General features: G+C 51.8%; 1 protein-coding gene across 1 annotated transcript in view; it reads right to left on the bottom strand.

The window, feature by feature from the left end:
* Positions 1–18,063, bottom strand: part of ABCC6 (ATP binding cassette subfamily C member 6) — a 55,736-nt gene that overhangs the window by 21,896 nt on the left and 15,777 nt on the right. The window contains exons 10-20 of the mRNA XM_019928631.3: positions 15,289–15,450; positions 12,593–12,685; positions 12,193–12,396; positions 11,487–11,633; positions 10,753–10,840; positions 8,575–8,650; positions 6,698–6,824; positions 6,367–6,543; positions 4,000–4,167; positions 3,072–3,246; positions 1,737–1,812 (exon numbers count right to left, since the gene is read on the bottom strand). Coding sequence (XP_019784190.1) covers positions 1,737–1,812; positions 3,072–3,246; positions 4,000–4,167; positions 6,367–6,543; positions 6,698–6,824; positions 8,575–8,650; positions 10,753–10,840; positions 11,487–11,633; positions 12,193–12,396; positions 12,593–12,685; positions 15,289–15,450 — 1,493 coding nt within the window. The remainder of the gene's footprint in view (positions 1–1,736; positions 1,813–3,071; positions 3,247–3,999; positions 4,168–6,366; positions 6,544–6,697; positions 6,825–8,574; positions 8,651–10,752; positions 10,841–11,486; positions 11,634–12,192; positions 12,397–12,592; positions 12,686–15,288; positions 15,451–18,063) is intronic.

Genomic DNA, 18,063 nt, shown 5'->3' with positions numbered 1-18,063 from the left:
CTCAGGTGTAAAATGGGGATAATCTATGTCTCCCTGGCTGCCTATCTGTCTGTCTATCAATCAATCTATTTATTCACCTATCCATCTTTGTGATATTGTGATTTATGTTAAGAAATATATACTTGGTCTTTGACCCCATCCCTGGCACAGAGTTCCTAAAACCCTTGTAAATTCCTAAGTGATAAGAGCCCTAGGAGCATCTTTTGTTCTACTGAGGTGACTCTGGGTGGGCTCCTGGGTGGCTCCTGGTTGGGGGCTGGTCACCAGAAAGACTAAGCCATGACTAGAAGCTTGGAATTTTCAGCCCCACCCACATTCTCCAGAGAGGGAAGAGGGGCTGGAAATGGAGTTAATAATGGATGATGCCCACACGAGGAAGCCTCCATAAAACCCCAACAGTATGGGATTCGGGGTGCTTCCAGGTTAGTGGACACATCCACATACCCAGAGATTGATACACCAAGCTCCACGGGGACAGAAGCTCCTGCATGTGGGACCCTCCCAGACCTCGTCCTGTGAATCTCCTCAGCTGGCTGTTCTGTCTCCTTTGTCACATCCTTTAATAGACTGCCAAATGTACGTGTTTCCCTGAGTTCTGTGAGCTGTTCTGGCAAATTACTTGAACTCGAGGAGGGGGTGATGCAAACCCCCATTTTGTCCCCAAGTAGGACAGAAGTTGTGGAAACCCTGGAGACCTACTACTTGCAATTGGCATCTGAAGTGGGGGGAGCAGACTTGAGGGACTGAGCCCTTAACCTGTGGGATCTGACATCTCCAGATAGTGTCAGAACTGAGTTGTGGAGAATTGCTTGGTGTGAAGGTTTGCGGGGGGGCAGGGGGCACCCATCTGGTGTCAGAGTGAACGTTGTAGTTGTGTGAGAGTAGTGGAGAGAAAGAGGGAAGACTAGCAGGTTTTTCCAATACAATATTTATCTATCTACATCCATCTGTCTATGAACTCTACCTATCATCTATCTGTCTATTCATCCATTCATCATCTATCTGTTTGTCTGTCACCCTATTTGTCTACCTACCTACTTACCTCTCTACCTATTATCTACCTATCTGGTCTTACTTAGGATACTGTGCACTGTGAAGACGGTGGGCCGGTCCAGTGTGTGGCCCAGGAGTACTCTGGCTGGCTAGCTGGGATGGGAGGAACTGGGGCCCAACCTCAGGGACCGAGGCCCTCCGGTTCCCCCTGCAGTTCCCTAACAGCTGGCACTTAAGCTCACACTCTCTGGTTCCCAGTAGTCTGTTGTTCTGTTTCACAAGGTCACTTTCCATAAAAAGGGAGAGCACAGGAGTCCAGCTATGGCCTGGCTAAAGGGGGCAGCAGGCCTCCTCCTGGTGGCCCCCACCAGCACCAAGCGATGCTGATGTCCTTCAGAGCATGAATGACAGGGCCTGGCACGGACATTAACAACTATGGCGTGGATCCTTCTTTGGAGCTGGCCCTGCCCCACTCCAGCCATGACAACTCTGATAAACTTTAAGGGATTCATCACATCTGAGGGCAAACTGGTCATCCTGTGAACAGAACATGTGGGGACTTAATCATTGTGGCTAATTGACTGTCAAATAGTCTCTGGTGAATTATCCCACGGCTGAGCCCCATGGTGGGTCTTAAGCAGATGTTCAATCCAGAATGGTTGAGATGCAGGTGGTGACACAGCCGCCTTGCTTCAGCCTCAGCTTTTGTGCCCTCCCCAAGCTCTGCACCAGAGCAAACTCACCTCTCCGGTCCACCCTCAGGCCTCCCACCTCCAGCAGAGCCTCTGCGGTCCTTGGCACTGGCCGGGGGTTCCGTTTCTGCAAGGTCAAGGGAGCCGTGTCACTCTATGGGGGTCGGTACCTCGGAGTCTGGATGCCAGCTTTGACACCCATGGGCTGTGCAGCCTCCGCTCGCTGAGCGTCCATTTTCTCTGATCTGCCCCCTCCCCCCTCTCTCCATCCTCCCTGGGTTCTTCCAGGAACATTATTCATTCATTCACTTATTCAGTTGGCAAATATAATCAAGCATCGGCTATGAACTTGGGGCTGGGAAACAGCAGGAAACACTGCACATAGTCCAAAAGCTCGGGTCTCCCCAATACCCTTGCATAAGCAATCCATTGTGTCTGCGATGTTCTTTTCCAGGTAGCTCTCACCCAACCTCAGGTGTCATCTCCCCCAGGGAAGGACCCTCCTGCCCACCATCCCCAAGCCGGGAGGGTTCCATCTTCAAGCTCCAGGAGGTTGACACCGTGAACCAACACTTAGGGTTTTTACCGGGGTGAGCCAGGGCTCAACAGAGGAGGCAGAGCCTGGGACGGGGGACCTGGCTGTGAAACCCCCTCTGTCATGCGGGGACAGCACACAGCCTGCAGTTGGAGGTTCAAAGCCCAACACTGCCACTTATGAGCCGGGTAAACTTGGACGAGTTCCTTAACTTCTGGGCCTCAGTCCTCATCTGTAAAGTGGAGCTAAGTACAGTACTGACCTCACAGGGGCTAAGTGGTGATTAAATGAGTGAATGGAGGGGCCCCTGGCTGTTCTTTATCACTCACTGTGGCTGCGCTTGGATCACTGACTTCACTTCCAGAACACTGTCATTTTTCCAGTGGGCACTGTGTTCTCTGGATTAGTAGAAGCCCTAGCTGGCATGTTGGGGGTCTCTGGCCTCAAGGCACCAAATGACCTCTTTGCTCAGTCTCTGTAGCAGTTTCAAGCACAGACCCTGGAGTTGAACACACCCAAATTCTAATGTGACCTTGGGCAAATTATTTAACTCTCTTCGGCCTGAGTTGCTTATCTGAAAAGTGGCAGCCGTAATTGCAGGGGTCCCCCAGGGGTGTTGTGGAGACCACATGAGACAATGCATGTTTATAGAAGCACTTAGCACAGCCCCTGGCTCACAGAAGGTGCCACGGGCTCTTACTGGGGGCTGGGTGGCCTTGTGGGAGAGTGTCTGCCTCCAGGCCTGGGCCTGCAGGGAGGGTGTGGCCAGAGTGCTTCACTAGCCAGTGGGATCTGTGGAACCTTCTCCCCAAGGGTGACAGAAGCCAGGCACAGGGTAGCCCAGCCAGTACCTCCTTCTCCTCCATCTCCTGGCTGTCTGGCTCCATCCAGAAGGCCCGCCAGGGTCCCCTTCCTGTGCAGAAGCTCCTGGAAGGAACCCATCTCTGCAATGGCCCCATCTTCCAGCACCACGATCCAATCAGCCTGGGGCAGGACGTGGAGTGCGTGGGTGACGAGAATCCGTGTCTGGGCAGGAAGGGATGGAATTTACACTCGTGCGCTTGACCACTGTTCCAGAGCTGGGGGAATGGGCCGGGAATGTCCTGGGGCTCAGAGTGGGGAAAGCTCTCCTTCTTGTGCTCCTGCCCTTTTTCTCAAAAATAGCATGTCCCAACAGTGAAATAGAGGGACTCCTTCAACCTGTCTCGAAACCAGAAGACACGGAGTTCAACTGAACGTGGCCAGTGACCTGAGGCAGAGCTGTGGTAGTTTAACCACAGACCCAGAAGCAAGAAATGACTGCTTGGACTTCCCTGGTGGCGCAGTGGTTAAGAATATGCCTGCCAATGCAGGAGACACGGGTTTTGATCCCTGGTCTGGGAAGATCCCACATGCCACGGAGCAACAAAGCCCATGTGCCACAACTACTGAGCCTGTGCTCTAGGACTCATGTGCCATAACTACTGAAGCCTGTGCACCTAGAGCCTGTGCTCTGCAACAAGAGAAGCCACCACAATGAGAAGCCCGTGCACCGCAACAAAGAGTAGCCCCTGCTCACTGCCCGCACAGCAGTGAAGACCCAGCACAGCCAACAAAAGAAATGACTGCTGCTGTGAGCCACTGACATTTGGGGGTTGTTTGTTATGCAGCACTGTCACAGCAAAAGCTGACCATTACAAAGAGGAACACTGGATTCATGGAGAATGGTGGTAAGTAGACTTGGGTTAGGACTATCTCTGCCTTTGCTCTATGCCCTCTGAGACATTTTCCCAAACTTACCGTTCCCTGGAGCAGCCCATCAGGCCCAATGACCTGTTTGAAGACATGCTGGCCAACATGGGCGTCCAGGGCTGCCAGGGGGTCATCCAGCAGGTACACAGCAGCCTTCCTGTACACAGCCCGGGCCAGGCTCAGCCGCTGCTTCTGGCCCCCAGAGAGATTCATGCCCTGTGGCCATAAGAGAGAGACAGGGACCTGCGTCTACGCCTGCTGGGTGAAGCTGGTGTGACAGGGGCCAGGTCTGCTCATCAAAGTGAGCTGTGGCTCATGGGGCCTGTCCTCTAGGGCCACCTCCAGCTTGAAACGCTTGCTCTCAAGCCAACATCCCCCCCAGCTTCCACCCTGCCTGGCTTCTCCCCTTTCCAGACAAGCTTCCTGCACCCACTGCTCCCTCCACTTGAGTCTGGCTTCTGTTCCCATTTCTCCACTGATGCAGCCTTCCTCAAGGACACTGGTCACTCCCCTGTTGCCTAATCCAGTGGTAGCTTTTCAGTCCTTATGTTCTTATTTCCTTCCTTCCTTTCTTTTCTTTTCTTTTCTTTTCTTTTTTCTTCCATTCTCTTCCTCCCTTCCTCTCTTCCTTCCTTTTGTTCTTTCACTTGTTCATTCATTCCACTCATATTTACTGCATGGCTATTATGTACCCAGCAGTGTTCTAGGCTCTGGGGACACAGCAATGAACAAAACCTCATCCCTGCTTTCATGGATCCTTCACTCTAATGAGGATGGGGTGGGATAGAGATAATCAATAAACAAACACATAAAATGTTATCACCTATCAGATGGTGTTATACACCATGAAGAATAATAGAGAAGGGGAAGGGTGTAGGGTGTACTGGCATGAGCAGGGTTGCTGTGCTGGGTAAGGTGGTCAGGGAAAGCTACTCTCCACTAAGAGACTTGACGGGATGAACCATGTGAACTCCTGAGAAACAGCTTTACAAGCAGAGAGAACAGCAGGTGCAAAGGCCCTGAGGTAGGAGCATACTTTGGGTGTTCCAGGAACATCGTGGAGATCCATGTGGCTGGAGAGAAGCAGGAAAGAGGGAGCATGATGGGAGATGAAGTCGGAGATAACTGGGGTCAGATCGTGGGGTTGCGCCTTGTCAGTGATGGTCAGCACTGTGGCTATAACTCTGAGGGGATGGGGAGACCTGGAGGGTTCTGAGCAGACAAAGGACATGAACTGACAGATCTGAAAAGAATCCCTTTGGCTGCTGCACTGGGATTAGCCTGTTAGGGGTGAGGACAGAAACAAGGAGGGCAGTCAGGGGCTCCTGCAGCAATGTGGGAGAGCTGATGTGGGGACTGGAACATTCTGGATCTGCCTCAAAGGTGGATCCAACAGGATTTGCTGATGAATTAGATGTGGGTGTAAGAAAAAGAGAGGAATTGAGGAGGACACCAAGGTTTTGGATCTGAGCTCTGAAAGGATGGAACTTCCACCACCCAGGATGGGGCGAGCTTCGGGGGAGGAGGTAACGGGAAATCACGTTTGGTTTAGGATGTGACACAGCTGGACAGACGTAGCCGGCAGCAGGCACCCCCTCCTGATACCCCTTTCCCTTGGCTGCACGATGCCTCATCCTCCTCCCTAGATGTTCCTTCTCAGCTGATCTCTCTGGCTCCTCCAGACCCTTTCCAGGGCCCTCTCCTCTACCCTAGAGGAAACCTCACCCATTTACTTGACTTAAACTTCCACTATTCCACTCTCAATTCCCTAATCTGGGGGTCAGGAAGTGTTTTCTGTAAAGGACCAGAAAGTAACTACTTAAAGCTTTGTGGGCACCCCACCCCACCCCCACTGCCCTGGTCTCTGTCACAACTGCTCATCTCTGCCCTTATCGTGCAAGAGCAGCCATGGACCACAGGTAAATGAATGTGCATGGCTGGGTCCCAATAAAACTTTATTTACAAACCCAGACGGTGGGCCAGATTCGACCTGTGGGTCATAAGTTGCCATCCCTGCCCAACCCACAGCTCCGGATGCATACATCCTGTTTATTGGACATCTCTGCCCAGACCCTTTGGTGAGGTCCAGAGAGGAGAAGCAGTTTGACCAGTGTCACCCAGAGAGGCAAGGCAGGAGCCTGGATCACCTCATTCCCAGTTGTTGGAGAGCCCCTCACCACCAAGCCCTGCCATGTCTCCCAGCCTCTCCTCGGTCTCTATTTTCAACCATTCACTCATTAATAACTATTTATTGAGTGCCTGCTATGTGCTTGGCTCTGAGCTGGGCCCCTTTTCTCCCCTACCTCCCTGCCCCCACCCCAGTGACCCTCCCACCACACCAACCCACAGGTCAGGGTGGCAAATGACCCTCAGCCGCCATGCCTCCCTGGCCCAAGAAGGCCCTGAGACCCTCACCTGCTCCCCAGTTTGGGTGTGGACTCCTGCAGGGAAGCTGCCCACGTCTGGCCACAGGGCACAGGCCTCTAGGACCCTCTCCAGCCACGGCAGGTCCAGCTCCTGCCCAAAGCACACGTTGTCTACCACGGACATGTTCTGGACCCAGGCCTCCTGCGGCACGTAAGCCACCGGACCCTAAAACACAAGGAGGCTGATGGGGACGGAGGAGGAACGGTGGGAGCTAGGCTCTTGGTGGTGGTGGAAGGCGGCAGGGAGCTTAGCTGTGAGACGGGGAACGGAGGAGCAGAGACGGGGACATTCCAGCAGACAGGCAGGGGTGCAGCCTCACCTTGATGCTCACGGACCCCTCCACCTTTGACAGCTCCCCAAGGAGGGCGGAGAGCAGGGAGGACTTTCCTGCCCCCACTGGACCGACGACAGCCAGGAGGCAGCCCTGGGGCACCGTAAGGTTGATCCTGGCAACACAGAAGGGGTGACGTGTCCCTGGGTAGGATTCAGCCCGAGTCTGCGCAGAATTAGTGAACCCCAGACAGAGCCAGCCTCGGCTGCTGATGACACACCCGGGGTGGGGGGGCCGCTGAGAGGATGTCTGGGGGCCATCCTTCCCTCTCCCGATCCCTGTCTGGCTATGCGAGCAGCCATTCTGCATGTGATCATACATGTGCCCACATACATGCACGCACATGTGTATGTGCACACTCACTACACCACACATGCATGCATGACAAGCACAGACGCATGCAAGCACACATAGGGCACATGTGTCTGTGCACACATATACTACATACACAGACTGCACACACACAGATACACACCCTCACACAAGTGCACATATGCACACCATATGTGTGTACACACAGACATATGCACACAACATATACACAATCCATGCACACACAAGTGCATGCACACACACAAACATGCTCTCACACACGCCCGTGCATACACACATCTGCACGCACGCATGTACACCCGTGTGTAAACATGTACCCACACTCACACAGGGTTTATTGGGTAGGAGGTTTAACCAGCATCTCCTCTTGCCCAGGTCATTGCCACAAGCTCCTCACCACTCTTCCTGCTTCTGCCCTCCCTCCCCGCCCCTTTCTGTGTCATGCAGTCTGTCCTCCATGCAGGGGCCCAAGGGACCTGTTCAAACCCAAGCCGGCTCATGACACTCCCCCGCTGAATCCCCTGGCGGTTCCTGTTTCACTCAGGGTAAAAGCTGAGGTCCTAACAATCATGAAGGACACCCAGCATCCCATTGCTGCAGCCATGCTGACTTCCTGCTTCCCAAACACACCTGGGGGGGTTGTGCCCTGCAGGTGTCACGCAGCAATGTCTAGAGACACTTTCAGTTGTTACACCTGGTGTGGCTGCTGCTGGAATCTAGTGGGTAGATACTGGGGGTTCTGCTAATCATGCTACAGTGCACAGGACAGCCCCCATGACAAAGAACTATCCAGCCCTGAACATCAGCAGTGCTGAGCTGGAGAATCCTGGGTCCAGGCATACTCCTGCCTCAGGACCTTTGCACTTGCTGTTCCCACTGCTTAGAAAGCTCCTCTCCCAGGCACGTGCAAGGCTCATTCCTTCCCCTCATTTGACCTCTGTTTAAATGCCAAGCCTTCCCTCACCGCACACACCCCTCCTTTGACATCGTGCTCTGCCTCCCGACCCTGATTTCTCATTTGTGCACCCTCCCACCCCCGATCAGAACATCAGCCCCAAGAGCACAGGGTTCTTATCTGTTTTCTTCACTCTATTCCCAGTTCCTAGAACAAGGCCTGGCACATAGCAAGTACTCAATAAATACAATGAAATGAGCAAATGACAAGAAACACAAATACGGCCCTGGGTGTTTTCTTTCCCTTCACAGGGAGTTTTGGGGTTGGCGGGGGTTTTCTGCCACAGAGACCCAGCCAAATAGTTGGGGGCTGGAGGTGACAATGACCAGTCTGACACAGGAGGCACATAAGCGCCCACAGCTGACTGGGCCGGGCCTTGGAGCTGTTCTTGGCCAGGCCTCCCTTGGCATCATCGTGACCAGCCTGGGGACCAGACAGCCATCTCCTCCCTGTTGGGCAAGGCTCAGATGCCCTGTTCCCCCTCCGTGGGCAGGAGCTCTCCCTTTCCCAGCTTTCCCATCCTCCCCCACTTCGTCAACGGCAACAGGAAGGTTGTTACCAGGGAAACCACCTGTACCTGTGCAGGCAGGGAGGGCTTTCCTGGGACCAAGCGAAGGTGCCTTCCTGTATTCTGATGTAATCCTCTCCAGTGGCTGCAGGGCATTAAAGACCAGTTATAAGAAATGCTCCCGGCTGGCCCCTCCTCTAAGAGACCCCCAGGCAACAGGAAATCTCTTCCACTAAACAAACTGTCCCGCCACTCACTGGCTTGTGTGTGACCCTGTGATGGTCATGTTCTCTCCCTGCCGGATGGTTATACAACTCGGGTCGGCAAACCATGGCCCAGGGGCCAGATCCTGTCTGCTGCCTATTTTTATAAAGTTTTATTGGAACACAGCCATGATCATTCATTTATGTAGTGCTATGGCTGCTTTCACACTACAAAGGCAAAAGTGAGCAGTTACAACAGAGAACAAAGGGCCTTGGAAAGCCTAAAATATGTACAATTGGGTCCTTCATAGAAAAGGTTAGTGGGCTTCTGATACAATTTATCACCTGATCCGGGACTCTGGAGAGTGAAGGGAGTGTTATTAATTCCACTGGGACCACAGATGTAACCAGGGACATATGGTCTCCCTATGTCCCTGGGTCTCAGATGTTTTATCTATATAATGAGGGAGGAGCCAGATTTAGTGGTTTTGGACACTGAATACACATTTAGAATCACCTGGAAAGATTTTTTAAAACACAAAGCTCTCCATGGCTCAGCCCAAACCAATAAATGACAATCTCCATGGGGGTGGGGCCTGAGAATCTTACATCTAATGAGCAGTTGACACCCGTTGACACCCCCTGGACTGGATGGTCTCTAGGGGAGGGTTGCAGACAAAATGCAGGACGTCCAGTTACATCTGAATTTTGAATAAACAATGAGTACTTTTTTAGGATAATTATGCCGCCACATATTGCATGGGAGCTACTAAGACTAAAAAAACCTATTTTCTGAGTATGCGAAATTCAAATTTAACTGGGAGTCCTATGTTTTTCTTTTGTGAATCTGGCTACCCTACTCTGGGGTCTTGTCTTTTCTTAATGGTCTGGGGTGTGGGGATGCTTCTCCATTTCCCCATCTGTAAAATGGGTGGGTCGTAGAGGTACCCACCCCATAGTGCTGGGTGAGGAGCGAGGGGGTCTCCACTAAGTAAAGCACTTTGAATGTGCTGGCTCGTGGTAAACACTTGGTCAGCATTAGCTGTCGGTGTCTGTGTTCATCTCACTGTCACACACCTTTGGGGGAACAGCAGGGACTGAGACTGTGGGGGGCGGTATGAGGCTCTGGCCGCAGGCAGGTGACCAGGTGTGTCAAAGTCATGACTCAAATAACCCTTAGGGGTCTCTGGTCCAGGGTCCGTGGGGCCCTCCTGTGGGGATAAAGGCACGACATCACGGACCCTAAGCTATTTATTGGGCAGCTCCTGAGACCGGGGACCTGCTATCTTTTGGTGGCCCTCAGGGTGATCCTGGTGGAGATGGGGTGACACAGTGGGGAACGGAGCCAGCAGTGGGGGAGTTACTGCCCAGGGCCACACAGCTGGGTGAGGCAGACCTGGGGTTTGAATGCAGAGCCCACCTCTGAATGCCCACATCGCACTGCTTTGGCTGAACAAAGCTTTGCCCGGCTGAAAACGTGCCCGGAGCCGTGAGGAGCCTCAGAAACAGCAATTTTGGGTTACTTAGAGGCCTCTTTGCTGACTTCTGTGGGGTTTTCTCCTAATAATAATTCTAACTAAAATGCACTGAATGCTGACTTTGTGCAGGGCCCTGCTCTAACTGCGATGCTTCAAAGGACTCATTTAACCCTCACAACAATCCTATGCAGAGGTGCTGTGATGATCATCATGTCCATTTTGCAGATGGGAACACTGAGGCTCAGAGAGATTAATAACTGGCCAAGGTCTCCCATGTTGGGGTCAGTGCTGGAGCCAGAGTTTGGATTCAGGCACAATGTCACAGGATATATTTCTAATCACCATGTGGGTGATTTCTAGGTAAGCAGCTTGATGCTTTCTTAGGTACAAGGGGAGAGCCCTTACATGGCATCTGTTTCCTAGTCACACGGCCGATGGCCTGGTCTGCACATGCCAGCACACGCCAGCAGCCCCTCAGCTGGGCCTGGCATTCCATCTGTGGGAAAGGGGAGCCCTGCTGGTTCCCTCATCCCTCCCACCCCCTTCCTGCTGAACTCAGCTCTCACCACATCTGCAGGACCTTGAGTCCACGGCCTCAGGGTCAATTTCTTCCAGGCAGAGGAAGGCAGCCAGACGGTCAAAGGACACCCGGGCCTGGAAAAACCAAAGCCCTAGGTCAACTGTGCCATAAGGGCAAAAAAAGAACTCGGGCGTTGGGTGCCTCAAGATGGTGGGAAAGCTTCCGGACTACCGAGTCCTACACATTTGCAAGGCATCAACACAAAGCTTTCTGGGTCACGGAAAACGATGCACGTGAGGTTGGCACAATGAGGTAGTGGTGACCTCCCACCTCCTTGCTTCCATTCTGCAGACCAGACCCGGGAAGAGGATGGTGGCTTTTCCAGTTGGCCATCATCAGGAATGATTGCAAACTTTGTCCACCTTGGAGGCACCCTCTCCACTCCCAGCCCCAACCCCATCTTCCGTGATGAAAGGATAGTTAAATAGGGATGGCTCAGCTGGACCACTTTTCTCATTTTCATCACACGGTGTGAGTGCAGACAGTAGAGGAAGAGAAATGAAGTGAAATTGCTTTGTATAAAAAGGGAACCGGACTGAATTCTTGCATGTGGAATTGCTGGAAAGGTGAGGCTGCCTATTTTGAGGATGTTTGCTGGCATCTTCCCGCTGTTCCCTGTGCCCTCCTGTCTCTTTCCCTGCTTCGTTTCCTTGCCCCGGCACAGCCTGCTACACCCCTACACGGCTCCTCCAAGACGGCCTCCCCTCCCTGCCACCTCACCTGGACAACGGAGTGGATGGAGAAGGGCAGGAAAGCCTGGGCCTTGTTGAGAATGTTGAGAACCGTGAGGGTCACGAAGGCCTTCTCAGCGTCCATGGCATTCTCCTCGGCCACCAGAGTATGGACAGCAAACACAACCAGTGCCACCTGGGTGGGAGACACAGGAGGTGACATTGAGCTGCTAAACGTGGCCAGGAAAGGCAGGCCAGCTGTGGTATCTCAAAGGGTCCTTGTGGCCACACCTGCCATGTGGGAATGGGTTCCCCTCCACCCAGATCTCCCCCCAAATTCTTCTACTGATGAAAGGAGTTGCGTGCATGTGACCCCTGTTCTAAGAATCAGAAACTCTTGGTTCCAGGCTTTGGGGGACACCACAGTTTTCCATCTTGGTGGCATTTGTGTGGTTCTAGACATGGGTGGAACTTGTGACTCTAGACTCTCTGGGAAGATGACTCTGAAGTTGCAGGTATCAACAGCCACGGAGGGCTCTAGGTCCTGGTGGCATTTGTAGTTCCGGATGTCACTAGGGGGTGGTTCTGTTCCAGGGGTTGGTGGTGTTTTGGTTCCAGGTGTCGTCGATATGATGATGATGATATGATGACCAGCAGGTCAGTGCCCCTGTGATCCTATATGGGGAGCCCTTATCCCCACATCCAGCACTCCCTCCCCCAGTCCATGCTCTGCAGGGAGACCAGAGTGACATCACCAGAAACGTGGACACTTGGAAGGACACCAGAGACACAGAGAAGAGGAGGCTGGAGGTCCTCAAGGCGCCCAGCTCCTGGGCCCGGATGCTCAGGACTCTGTCCAGAAAGGCTCCCTCCCAGCCGTGGTACTTGACCGTCCTCACGTTCCTGAGGATGCAGTTGGTGAGCCGTGCCCGAGAGTCCTTCTTTCTCATTTGCTCTTCCTGGGACCAGAGGGAAGAAGAGAAGAGGGGACAGGGGCAAGTCCGGGATTTTCCTTCTCTGCAACCGCCGCAAGCCGCCACCACGCCCACCCCACACCTCTCTCCTCCCCACTGCCATGCACCAGTGCAGGGCCCAGGACCTGCAGGCTTCCTGCCCCCTTCCTGCCTGGAGTGTCCCTTCTTCCAAATGCCAAACCTGATGGTGGTTCCTCTTCTTGGTGATGAAGAAATTCAGAGGGAGAAGGCTCAGGAAGACGGCGATGGCGGTGAGGGCAGAGGGTCCTAGAAGCTGGAGACAAAGGGCAGGATGTCACGAGACAATTCCAGAAGCCCAGCTGTCAGTACAGGGGTGGAGGGAGGCTCAGACTTGGGCCCTAAGGCAGGGAGGTGTCAGAGAGTCCAATGAGTGCAGCCACCAGGTCTTAGAGACCAGGACTCATGGGCTCCTTAGAAGGAAATACCTGTGGAAGATGGAGTCCATCTTCATTAGGGAGGGGAGAGAGGGGGAAATGATGCACCTCACACAATGGAGTGGGAACGGGGTCATAGTCAAGATGAGTCATGCACCTAGATGGGCAGGGCAAGGGCGGCGCCTGGCTAGAACGTGAAGACAGACTCTGGAATCGGGATCTGGGTTCAAATCCTGACTTTACACATACTGGTGTGGCCTTGGGCAAGTTACTGACCCTCCCTAAGCTGCAGTTTCTCACATTAAATGGAAATGGAGCTGTTCCCACTGCCAGTAGTGAATGCTGGTGTCATACAATCAATGATTATCCCCTGACAAGGGTTGCCAGATTTAGCAAATAAATATATTTAACGGCCTGCCCAGTGAAATTTGAATTTCAGATAAACAGCAAATAAGTTTTTAGTATAAGTATATCCCATGTCATGTTTGGGATATATTTATGATAAGAAATTCTTCTGTTTATCTGAAATTCATCTTTAACTGGACGTCCTGTATTTTGTCTGGCAGCCCTACCCCCCAGCTTTGTGACTTGGGACAGTTATCTTCCCTCCCTCGTTTGTTTCTCTATCTGGAAAATGTGGAGGTGGCGAGTAGGGTAAATGATTTTTAAGTGGCTATGATTTGAGATTCCTCCTGAGGTCATTTGGGTCCATTCTCTAGACAAGCCCCACCCCCCTCTTCAGTCTGTGGGCCTCATTTTCCCCTCTCAGCCCCTAAGAATGTTTACTTTCTAATCTTGACGCCCTAGCGAGCCAGTGTTTCATTTACGCAGCAATTGCGCCTCCCAATGGCCAAATGGAGAGATGCCCAGAAGGCAAACACCTGCCTACAGCCAGGGCTGGGAGAGTATTCAAAGGAATGTGAACAGAAGGTTAAATAAACTCTCTCTGGCAAAAATGCTACAAATGCTAACTGTAGCAACCCCAATTCCTACCCCTCCCCCTTTACCAGGGCCTCATGGTTACTTTCTGATGTTAGGACCACCTGCCAAGGGTCAGGGAAAGTGATGGGTGTGTTGTCTGCAGTTTCACTTGAGTCACCCATCGGCCTGCTTAACTGCCCTGCATTTTCCCCAGTGTCCTTCCTCCCTTTCTCTCTAATAATAACAGCTAACATTTATGCACTTACTGAGCACCCTTTGTATGCTAGGTCCTAGACTGCAAGGTAGCAAGTCAAAAAGTGTCCAGGCCCCAAGCCCTTATGGTGGGGGCACTGGAGCAGTAGCAGAGGTACAATAATGATGATAACACACAGCTGATATTCTGGAGCATTCCACACTCACTCACAATCAATATGCTGTTGATACACCCACCCAGGGGCCTGTGAAACACAGCACATGGGCCAGATCTCTCCTGTTTATATGCCGACCTCAAGCCATACAAAGATTGGTAATCGGTCTTACATTTTAAAGTGATTGAAGTAAATCAAACGATGATGATTTCATGATATGTGTTAATTACATGAAATTCAAACTTCAGTGTCCATAAGTAATTTTATTGGAACACCACCAGGCCTGTTTGATTAGTATTGTCTGTGGCTGCTTGCGCACTAGAAGGGCAGAGTTAAATAGTTTTGAGAGAGACCCTATGGCCCCTAACGTCTAAAATATCTACAATCTTCTCCTTTACAGAAAAGTCTGTGAGCCTGGAACCAGCCCACATGGAGCAGAGCTGAAGAAGATCTTCAAATGAACTGCCCCATCCCCATGCATAACCAACAAGACAATTAAACACCTATAGGGTATAGCTGTGTCCCAGATGCTATCTAAGTGCTTCACAGGTATTAGCTCATTTAATTCCTCAGCAACTCAAGGGCTGGGGCACTTCGGTTAATTATAATCCTCACTTTGCCGATGAGGAAATGAGGCACCGAGAGGCTAAGTTACTTACCGGGAGGTTTTACAACTAGCAAGTGGTGAAAGCAGGATTCGAACCCAGGCAGTCCCACTACAAAGTCTGTGATTTTAATTAAAAAGAAAATCCTGCACCACAAAACAGACGTAAGAAAGTTAGAAAAAGTTCTGATTTTTTTTTGCCTGGTTGGCTACTTTATGCTCTTTGAAAACCAAGTAGTAAATTCTTTCCCCTAAATTTTCTTTCCATTTTTTTTGTTGTTGGTAGTGGTGGTGGTGATGATGCCCTACCATTACTGGTAACTTCAAAACATGCCTAATCCGCCCACTTGGTACCCCGATATCACACCCAAAAAGTGCCAATGTCATCACCATCATCATCATATAGACAAGGAAACTGAGGCCCCAAGAGGTGAGCATCCTGCCCGAGGTGAAGTGAAGGTCATCCTCGTCTAAGACTTTGCCCATTACGTCAGCCCGCAGGGTGCAGGTGGAGATAGGATTAAGAAGGAGGCGAGGAAGGGTGGGGGAGGATTCAACTCAAATCCCAGCTCCCTCTGCCCCAGCACACCTGCCAGAGGTAGAGAAAGCAGATGATGATCCAGATGAGCGGCAGCCACAGCCCGTTGAGGTAGGTGATGCTCTCCGTCAGCCGCTGCACATCCACAGACACCAGGTTGACCACGTCCCCCACTGCGCTGGCCTTTCTGGAGCTGCTAGACAGAGCCAGGACCTGGGAGGGGCAGAAGGTGGAGACCTGAGTCAGGAAGGAGGGAAGGAGTGGGTGAGGGGCAGTTAGGGAGGCCCATGGAGGCAGGGAGACCCACGGAGGGAGGAAGGGCCCAGGAGGGAGGGAGGCCCACGGCTTGGACTGAGCAAGAGAACAGCCACCCAGCAGGCCGGGGTCTAAGCTGTGCTGCCCCTGCTGGCTGAGGCAGATTTCTTTACCATCTGAGCCTCAGTTCACTCATCTGTAAAGTGGGCTAATAAAATCTCCTCAGCTAACTTCCCATTGTGAGACTCCGGGGAGAAGACAAAAATGAAAATACCCTGAAACCCCTAAAGCACTGGACTAATAACAATTAATAGCATACTACATAAAAACCTTGGATTCATGCTGATAATGGTGGTCATCTGCTGAGCACTAGATCCTAGGCACTGTGCTAAATAAACTAACAGTTTCACCATTTTCCATGATGGGGCACATCAGACAACAGTATGGAGCAGGTACTGCCATATTTCATTCAATCCAAAACACTGTGGATAAAGTACTCTCTATTTTTGTATCACTATGGGAAAAAAATCAATGCCAACTAAATTAAAACATCTTGATTTCAGAAGTTGAAAAGAGAAAAAAAAGTGAGACTAGAATCAGTGAGATGCAGAATTATTAACCCCATTTCACAGCTAAGGAAACTGAGGCACAAAGAAATTGACCAATTTGCCCAAAGCCAGAGGGCTCCTAAGTGGCTGGGCCAGGATTGGAATCCAGGATGACAGAGGCACGACGTGGGCTAGACAGGGTGTTAGACTGACCCCTGCAGGCATTCAGTGTGCCTCTCAGACACCAAGCTGGTTTTCTGGCAGCCCCAAATTTGCCCTAACTCTGGGGTCACAGTGGACCCCTTCCAGACTGTTGAATGCTACGTGCTACTCGCAATCCTCTCTCTGCTGAGTGTGTCAGGGAAGAAGTGAGGGGGTGAAGTGGTGAGCTGGAAATGATTGAGTGTAGAAATTCTGAAAAAAAACCTTCAAATCTTTACTGAGCACCTGCTCTGTAGGGCCTCACTCTGAGGTGAGTACTGTGATCAAGAGAGGCAGGGCCCTTGCTCTCTTCGGAGTGGAGTTTGAGCTGGGGAACAAAATTAAATAAAGATTTACATAGTTCATCCTTTAATAGTAATTATGATGAGTGCCATGAAGAAGTGTTTTAAAATATAGGCTTTATCATTATTCAGGCATGGCAAACCCACAGATCAGAGAAGACTGCCCTTGACAAGAGGGTTTATTATACTCACAGATCTCAAGAGGAGGGGGCACCCCACGCTATGAGGGGCCACTTGGGGAAGCACCAGGATGCTGCAGGGTTGGGGGGACCACAGGCAAGAGCTTGTTGTGGTTTTCATGGGAAGGTCAGGCAGGGTAAGCAGGCTTAGGATTGGCTAGTTTGAATAATTCCACCAGGCTCTGGGCATAGGAGCTGGGCCTCATTGTCTGGTACCCTGCCCTGGGGCGATTAGGGCAGGGGATAGTGGCCTAGAGTGTTAGGGCCCAAAAAGGAGGCAGTTGGGGTGTGAGCTCTGGATTGGTTGGCTTGCATGTGAAAGAGATGCTTTCAGATGAGTCACTTAGCATCTCTGGGAACTGGCTGACCCTGGGAGGGACAGAGGGGCAGCCCCTCCAGGGTCAGCAAGACCCCAGATGTCAAAGCACCAGATACAGAAAATAGGAAGACACAGTTAAAACAGAAGCAGCCCAGAGGGCAGAGTGGAGGGGTATGGCCTCATAAGGTGATGAAGGCGGCTGCCCCAAGGGTGGGGACGGGAAGAGCAAAGGCTTCAAGTCATCTTCCTGCAGCCTCAGCTCCATGTGTGGACTCCCAAGACTGGACAGGCCATACCAGCTCAGGGGGATGTGGCCTGAAACTCAGGAGCCAGTCACATGGCCATCCAGGAGCTGATCCCTTTGCCCCCTTCTTTCCCAAGTGCCTTCTTTCCCAAGTGACAGCTCAGGTGTGAGAGAAAGGGGCTTACACAGGACTGGGTTGCCCTTGCTCAGATGCTCCAGACCCCAGAGGGGCCAACGTCTCTTAGAGCAGCAGCCTCATGGGTTTCGGTTCCAAGGTCCCCCAAGGGGACAAGAATCACTGCACAGAGAGAAGCCCAGTGCTATGGCTTACCTCCGGGTATCATAGTTCATTGGCAGAACTTCCAGCCCAGATGCAATTTACCAGTGGGTCAGGGGTCATTTTCACTGTAAGCAGTGTTACCTGGTAAAATAGCTGACAGTCCACCTTTATCCAGTTTCCACACAGCCTGTAGGTTAGCCCTTTATCCTCAGGGGGGTGAGTGTTCACTACATGAAGAGTTGTGGAAAGGGTGCCCAGGCAGTGGGAACAGCAAGTGCAAAGGCCCTGAGGTGGGAGATTGTTTGGCGTGCTTGAGGAACTGAAAGAAGACCTGTGGGGCTGGAGGAAAGTGAAAGAAGTGTGAAGGAAGTGTGTGATGTAATCAGATAGAAGAGGTCCCAGGGTCAGATCATGCAAGGCCTTATAGAAATAGCCAAGAAGGTGAGGGTGTAGTGTGAGCAACTATGAGTAACGTGATGAATGAGTGTGGTTTTAGGC

This window comes from Tursiops truncatus, chromosome 15 (assembly GCF_011762595.2).
Source record: "Tursiops truncatus isolate mTurTru1 chromosome 15, mTurTru1.mat.Y, whole genome shotgun sequence".
Taxonomy (NCBI): Eukaryota; Metazoa; Chordata; class Mammalia; order Artiodactyla; family Delphinidae; genus Tursiops; species Tursiops truncatus.
The sequence above is the reverse complement of the archived record's forward strand: the minus strand, read 5'-3'. Positions and strand labels throughout refer to the sequence as shown.